General features: G+C 55.6%; 1 protein-coding gene across 1 annotated transcript; it reads left to right on the top strand.

Moving 5' to 3' along the window:
* Nucleotides 1-202: 202 nt before the first annotated feature.
* On the top strand, nt 203-3,742 carry SHROOM1 (shroom family member 1). Its single transcript, XM_052643992.1, has 7 exons — nt 203-1,207; nt 1,299-1,354; nt 1,582-1,791; nt 2,002-2,571; nt 2,660-2,801; nt 2,909-3,181; nt 3,277-3,742. Exons 1-7 carry the CDS (start codon nt 203-205, stop codon nt 3,604-3,606), a joined length of 2,586 nt encoding a protein of 861 aa, XP_052499952.1. The 3' UTR covers nt 3,607-3,742.
* Nucleotides 3,743-7,803: the final 4,061 nt, after the last annotated feature.

Raw genomic sequence — 7,803 nt, 5'->3', positions numbered from 1 at the left:
TTCCTTCCGCTGAGCTAAGGCCCTCAACCTCCAGAGGTGCTCCCCTGGTCTTCCTGCCTTTGCCATCCCAGACGAGGGAGGTGCCGGATGTTAGGGCCATGGGTCCCGTGGCCAGGGAGGCGATGTGTAAGCATGTCGGTGTTGGAGGGGCCAGCAGGCTGCCCTAACCCATACCCGGAGCGCCTCACCTCCCACGCCGCCTATGCTTTTCCAGGCCTCACAGAGCTGGCCAGCCTCCGCCCTCGTCCGAGCAGCCATGGAGGCCCTGGGTCCCGGAGGTGGCCGCACCTCCCCGGCCTCGTCCACTCGTAGCCTGGACTCGCGGCGATTGTCCGCGCCCACCGACTCGGCCTACAGCTCTCTCTCCGCCGCCTCAGGAGGTCCTGAGCCTCCTGAAACTCCTGAGCCGTCGCCTTCGCCGGGGACCCAGCAACTTCCCTACCTGGACTGGGACTACGTGCGCGTGGTGTGGGGCGGCCCGGCCCCCGCCGCCAGGCTTGGCACTTCCCCGCAGCCCCGGCCCGCGGCCGCCGCACGCAGTGGGCCTCCTGCCCCCGAAAAGGGGACCCCGGGACCGCTCAGCCGCCAGACTACCCCGCTGCTGTACGCGCTGGCGGCCGAGGCTGAGGCCGCGGCGCGGGCCGCCGAGCCGCGCAGCCCGCCCGCTTCGCGGGCCGCCTACCGCCAGCGGCTGCAGGGCGCTCAGCGGCGAGTGCTCCGGGAGACGTCCTTCCAGCGCAAGGAGCTCCGCATGAGCCTGCCCTCCCGCCTGCGGCCCGCGGCCCCCGCGCGGCCCTCTGCCGAGCACCCGCGCTCCGCCTCGCTTAGCCACCCGGGCGGGGAAGTAGTGCCGGCGCGCTCAGGGGCTCCCACCCAGCAGCGGAAGTGGTGCTTCTCAGAGCCAGGGAAACTGGATCGCCTGGGTAGGGGCCCTGGGTTGGCGAGGCAATGCTCCGGAGAGGCCTGCTCCAGCTCTGGCTTCATTGGGCCGGAGCCTCGGGAATGGCAGCAGAGGACACTGGCTGAGTTTGAAGATCACCAGATCAGATGGCTGCCTGCGACCCAGCCCCCAAGCATAGAGGACCCAAAACCCCGGTCCTTGAAGCTTGGCAATGCCTACAGGCCCGCCGCCAGTCGGAGTCGGAGTGCTTCCAGGGAAGTCTTGGCCCCCTGGGGAAGTCCAGAAGGTGTCATGCCCATTGCCCAGGTATGGAAGATAGGGGCTGCCACCCTGGGGTGGAGGAACCTAGAGGACTGAAAACTTGAGCAACATTTCACCCAACTGCTTGCCTTTCCAGGCTGTTCCCCAAGGAGCAGAAACCCCTAGACCACCGTTGCAGAACAAACTTAACAGGTGAGAGACATGGACCACTACGGGAACTGAAAGTTGGGGGAGGCAGTTTTCATGGCTCTTGCTCAAGAAAGAAGGCCTCCAACCACCCTCTGTTTGAGCCTTATGTCTCAAGGCAGAGTGCAAACCACACCCCCTAATCCCACTCCCAACACCCCACTGTGTCTCTGGTGCAGAACCAGAATCTTCCTTCCTGGTCACTGTGGTCAGTGTGGGGTCCTTGCCTCCAGGTTCCTGAATCAGAAGGAAGCTGCAGAAGTGTGTCTTGCAGAGGGACCCCACAGCAGTCCCTCTGACTGTGAGCAGAGGGGCTCAGAGAACTGTGTTGTGTCTGTTCGGCTCCCATCCCTTCCTGATGATGAAGTTTTCCTGGAAGAAGCCCCCCTGGTCAGAGCAAGATCACCTGCAGACTCCCAGACTCCCCTGAGGCTCCCAACCTGGTGAGTTCCCTCAGACTTTCAAGCAGAGTGAGATATACCTTTCCTACACACATCTATAAAATGCTGGAGAGGCAGGGAACTCTCTCTTGACCGAAGGCTGGGGGGGCGCGGGGTGGGGTGGGTTGGGGGGGGGGAGTCGTTGCAGGGGGAGAGGAGGGGGGGGGCCCTTGGCCAGAGCTTTTTCTGATTTAGTGTCTCTTCCACTTTCAGTGTCCATGTCTCTGACCAGGAGTACGGAGCTGGCTTGAGTCAAAGGACTGACCAAGCTATAATCCCCCCAGAGCAGCCCCTCCATGAGAACCCAGAAACTGCAGGGGTGGATGAGTGTTGGCAGGGGTTAAACAGCTCTGTGAATGTTCCCAGGCCTACATGCTGTAGCCCCGCTGAGGCTGCAAATGGTGACATCCTTACATTTGACCCCACTGGACTGCTGACCACTGTTCCCCCCACAGCTGCAGAGACTGACCTGAAACCTTTCCCAGGTGATACCCTGGGACCTCCAGACAATGATACCCCAGGGCCCCCTGACCACAGTGCCCTGGCTTGGGGCCCTGGGGAGCCTGGTCCTCAGTCAACATGGGCCAGTCCACGCCTCGAGGAGCTGGTTCAGGAGCTGGCCAGATTGGATCCCTCTCAGAGTGACACTTTCACTTCCTATCCCAGCCCAGAGCCATCCCTGGGCCTGCTAGATGGACTGATTCCTTTAGCTGAGGTCTGGGCTGCAATGAGACCAGCCTGTAGGGAGGCTGGAGAGGAGGCTGCTGGTAATTCTGAGCCAGGGTGAGTGAGGGGCATCAGGGACTCAGAGGACTTTAAGCCCCTGATCTCTGGGGCAGGACAACCCAAGGAGCTCTGGTTTTGTCCCCAGGTCCTATCTACTTAACTCCACCCGGCACCTGCCAACTTCTCAGGAGGAGACAAGGCCTGAAAACCTTACCACCCACGTTGTGCCTGACCAACCATGTGACCAGGGTGCACTAAAGCCAAATAACAGCATCCAAGCCAAGAAAGTGAGTGTGGAAGGGGCCATTGGTGGCTGATGGGGCTAGAACCCAGAGTCTGGTCTGAGGAGTCAGGGGCCTGGCTCCAGACTTAAGTGCCTATGCACTCCTGGCAGGCAGAGCTGGCAGACCTCCTCCAAAAGATGCTAAGGGACCTTCAGGCCGAGCAGAAGCAGCTGCAGGGAGCGGCCCAGGCTTGGGCCAGGCGCGGAGCTGCTCTGGAGGCCGCTGTCGGCCAGGCCTGTGCACCCCACGAGCTGGAGCGGTTCAGCCGGTTCATGGCCGACCTAGAGCGCGTGCTTGGCCTCCTGCTGTTGCTGGGCAGTCGCCTGGCCCGCGTGCACCGCGCCCTGGCCCGGGCGGGTGCAGACAGCGACCCTGAAGAGCAGGTACTGGTTCGGGCTGAGGAGGGCGGGGAGACGGGAAGGGCGGTGAGGGGCCTGCATCGGGCCTGGCTCACAGTGCCCTCGCCCTACATCTCCAGGCCTCTCTGCTGCAGCGACTGGGGCTCCTGCAGCGGCAGGAGAAAGATGCTAAGGAGCTGAAGCAGCACGTGGCGCGGCGGGAGCGAGCCCTGCGCGAGCTGCTGGCGCGCGCACTGCCCGCAGAGGAGCTGAGCGCCTACCGCACCCTGTTGGCCGGCAAGGCCGCCGTCCTGGCCCAGCAGCGCAGCTTGGACGAGCGGGTCCGCCTTATTCAGGACCAACTGGACGCAGTCAGGAACGACCTTGGCCGTCCCTCGCCTCCCAGGCCGGCCTTCCCCTCAGGGACCCATCCTCCGGATAAACCGCCCTTCCCCCCTCCCCTCATCTAGTTACAGGCGGTGAGGGTGGGGAGCATTGCCCTTGCCTCTCACCCACATGATTCCGGATGACGCTGGTTTATTCGGTGCTTTTCCCTTGGGGTGGGGAAGACCCAGGCCCGGCTTTGCCGGGGTACTTCTTCCAAGTGTTCTCATGTGGCCTTTCCCAAGTCTTGTGGATTATCTGGTGGTTAACTGAGAAATTTAAAATCTGCAGTATTCCCTCCTGTGATTGAGAAAGAGTTCCGGTAAGGCTTGGTTAGAAGGAGATGAGACAAGTCAGAGAAGCACTTCAGTTTAAGATTCAAAATGGCCATTTCTTTTCCCTCTCAATAAAAAAATTGATGAGAAGTAATACCCGGAGTCTGGCTTGGAGGCAGGGTCTTGTTTGCAAATTTCAGACACCTCCCTGACTAGAGCAGATTAGCCATTTGTCAGAGGACATCAGTCAGGTCTGGGGATTCCTAGGAAGACTGAAGAAACAGGCTTGAAAACAAGAGGGGCCAGGCAGATGCTGTCACCAGTAGTCCCTAACTCTTCTGGTGACTGCATTTTTACCACAAAACCTGATTGGCTGAGGTTAGGTCCCTTTTGCTGGTTTTTACGCAAGCCCCTAACCTCAGTGGTATAGTGGAAGTGGGTAGGGCTGCCTCCCTTCAAGATTCAAGGCACAGGGAGCTTCCCCAAATGGAAAATGGATTCAGATGCTTTGCCTAAAAACCCTGATGAGTGTCAAATACACTTGGACATTTGGGGAAATTCATTCTGAGGCCCACAAAGAACTGTCTTCCTCGTCTAGTTGTGTTATCAAAACTGAATTTGTCTACCTCTCCTTTGTAAGAACCTATGAGGTCAACCAGGCTTGAAGAGGGCATTTGGGAGGATGGGAGCTGAATGGGGATGAGTCATGGGGCATCTGGAGACCTATTATGCTGGGTGGCTTATGTCCTGGAGATGCCCATTTGGGGTTGGGCTGGAGCTGAGAGTTGGGGGTTAAGGGCTAGAGTGAAATGAAACAAATGACACACACACCCTCTGTGTATCATCCCTGTGTACAGAGAATCAATGTTCTCCAATATACATATGAAAATCTGCCTTAGTATTTGGAGCTGCAAAGGCTAGGGACCAGAGCATTGTTCATGCAAATACTGAGTGTATTTTTGTAAGCGGGGCACCTTAATAATAATGGTATCTAAAGCCAACTGACGTCTAAGTGAGAAATCTCTGCTTCTGAGCTCATTTTCGGATGCATATTGTCACTAAGTGCAACTGGTTGGGAATTTTAAATGGTCGTATTCATACTAAAAGCATTAGTTATAACAGTCGCGCTGTTGAGCACAGAACAATGCTCACATTGTGCCTTTTTATAAAAAACATATGGGGCTCCTGCTGAGGCGTTAGCGGGTTCTAACATTCTGCTCTACTCCCCTTTGAACGCTGTGGGCGGGGCCTCCGCTCCAAGGTCCTCTGCCCCGTGGGGCACCTTGCTGCCAGATGCCTTCTGGAGGGATCTACTTATTTCTCCCTTTTGCCCTGTACAGTGCTCATTGCTTTCTCCTATTGTGATATTCTTCCCACTCTAGAAATCTTACCTGAAAAATCCTATGGACAGAGGAGCTTGGCGGCTACAGTCCATGGGGTCGCAGAGTGGACGCGACTCAGCGCACATTGTGATATTCTTAGAAGTACATTCAACCTCGTCCATTTAGGCCAGTGGAAATTGTGTATTTCAGACAAAACACTCCCAGCCCTGAATGGGCATGGGAAGCAGCGTCTGCCCTTGTCCGGTTAAACTGCACTTTGGTTCTTGGCTGGTTTTGGCCATGGGGAAATATGAGGCTGCTGTACTTGTCTCTACCAGATCGAAAGCGCCACCAAAGTGGGGCGCCAACTGAGTAGGTCCTTCCATTTGTCTCCTTCTCCTTCCTGCCCCAGTTTATCTTTCTTCCACACCCCGTTGTTCTTTCAGAGGACAAGAACGATCTCAGCATAGGTGTTGGATATTGGCACCACAGGCTAAGACTTGGGAGTGGAGGGAGGCAGTGAATACGAGAAGCCGGGTGAATTCCACGCTCCTGGACGCTGCCAGCAGATGGCGCTGTTCTTTTTATAACCCTTCACCACCTCTCCAGCTACCAGGCCTTCCGGGCTCCCCCAGGGACGGCTGCCTTGTCCTGAGCAGTGTACTTGTTGGGCCTGAAGGAGGGGGCTAGAGGGGGCTAAGCCTTTGCTTCTGTTGGAAAGAAATTCTAGCCAGCTGGCTGTGGGAAGGTTGGCTCGCTTTCCTTTGCCACCTCCTTCGACATTTGTTGGTTAATGAGGAGTGGGGAGGGGAAAGCTGGGGGTGGGGGTCGGGGGGTTGATCTTGAGGATCAATATCCAAAAGAGCCTTACTTAGTTTCCCACGGTGGAAAAGAGGGTTCCTTGGGTCTCTGCTGGGGTTTCTATCCGCACCTCCCCAAGCTTCTGCGCCCCAGCCTGCTGGTCCCACCACCCCCAGCCTGGAGGCCTGAGGCGCCGCGCCCCACACAGCTTAGCAGAGTGCCCTTGTTGCTGGGCAACAGGCAGCAGGAGGCCTCCTCTCCCACTTGCCTCATCCCGCCCCCGCGGTTCCTCCTAATATGGATTTAATTAGTGTACTTTTTACCTTCTGACTGTAAATTGGAAACTGAGTAGGGAAGCAATGTTCCGCGGTGCCCTAAGCCGGCGCTCAATCTGGCTGGAACAGTCTGCTCCGCACACCACCTACCTCGGCAAGCGGCTGGAGTGAACCTCAGAAATCCTCAGGGAACAAACTACCTCGCTGTTCAGTCACGAGTAATTCAGAAACTTTCAGACGACATTTAGGTCAAATGCGGTTGAGGACCACCGCAGAGAGAAGAGATAAAGGGGGAATGTGGGGGGCGGGACGCAGGCAAATGCTGTAAATCAATCCTCCCAACGAACCCATAAGGTTACTTTCACTGCCTAGCTGCAGTTTAGAAAATCACCATGGGTGTTTACCTGCTGTCTTTGAAATTGAAGTCAGCGCTAAGTTCTCACTAAGAGAACTTTTTTCCCCCTTCTGGAAGAGAGGGCCAGAGATCTCTCAATCACTCCCTCCCCACCTCTCTTCCTCCCACTTCCTCTCTCACTCTCTGGTCCTTCTTTCCACTTCCCTGCAGTAATATCTGAGGCCACCTCGGCTCCACAGGTTCAAGTCCAGAGGTGGGGCAGTTCTGCGAAGCCAGCCATAGAGGTTCAAGGCAACAAGCTACCTGGAGAGTGACAGTCTACTTATTAAACCATTTTAAAAGGTCAGATAATTTCTTCCAGGATAAGGCAAAGAAAAGGGGAAGAATATAGGTCCTGAGTAGGCCCAGCCTTAAAGCCATGTGTGCAGAGGGGTGCTTTCAATCCAAAAGGCTGAATGACTGCTTGTTTAGGACTGGAAGGTGAGGCTGGGGATTCTAGAGGTATGTGCAGTAAGAAAGGCATTGTGGAGACTTCCCTGATGGTCCAGTAGTTAAGAATCTTGCCTGCCAACGAAGGGGACATTGGTTCAATCCCTGTGAGGGAAGATTCCACACACCTCAGAGCAATTAAGCCCCTGTGCCACAACTACTGAGCCCACATGAGCCCAGAGCCTGTGCTTTGTAGCAAGAGAAGCCATTGCAATGAGAAGCTCGAGCACTGCAACTAGAGAGTAGTCTCCACTCATCCCAACTAGAGAAAGCCCACTTACAGCAATGAAGACCCAGCAAGCCAAAAATAAATTAAAAAAAAAAAAGAATCCACCTGCCAATGCAGGAGACAAGGGTTAGATCCCTGACCAGAAAAGATTCCACATGCCACTGGGCAGCTAAGCCTGTGTGCCACAACTGCTGAGCCAGCATAAGCCTAGAGCCTGTGCTTTGCAACAAGAGAAGCCATCACAATGAGAAGCCCGCTCGCCACAACTAGAGAAAGCCGACACACAGCAACGAAAACCCTGTGCAGCCAAAATAAATAAATAAAAGGCATTGTGATATTTGAGATAATGTGATATCACTTACAGAATATAGGATAGTTTCCCTTTTGTGGGAATGTATTTTTCCTAGTAGTGTCAATGTTGTTGTTTATATATACAGGTACTAACATGGTAAAAGAATGGTGATCAGGTAGAGTAACACCACAAATCAGAGTTATTTGGTTTTGGAATGCATCCAGATATCCCTTTGGGACCAACTT

The sequence above is a fragment of the Budorcas taxicolor genome, chromosome 7, assembly GCF_023091745.1.
Source record: "Budorcas taxicolor isolate Tak-1 chromosome 7, Takin1.1, whole genome shotgun sequence".
NCBI classification, from domain to species: Eukaryota; Metazoa; Chordata; class Mammalia; order Artiodactyla; family Bovidae; genus Budorcas; species Budorcas taxicolor.
This window is presented reverse-complemented; position numbering and strand designations above follow the sequence as displayed.

Coding starts and splice junctions, on each gene's coding strand:
- SHROOM1 (XM_052643992.1), top strand. CDS start 203: ATGCTTTTCCAGGCCTCACAGAGCTGGCCAGCCTCCGCCCTCGTCCGA. Junction 1,208..1,298: donor GTGTCATGCCCATTGCCCAG/GTATGGAAGATA, acceptor TTGCCTTTCCAG/GCTGTTCCCCAAGGAGCAGA. Junction 1,355..1,581: donor TTGCAGAACAAACTTAACAG/GTGAGAGACATG, acceptor CCTTGCCTCCAG/GTTCCTGAATCAGAAGGAAG.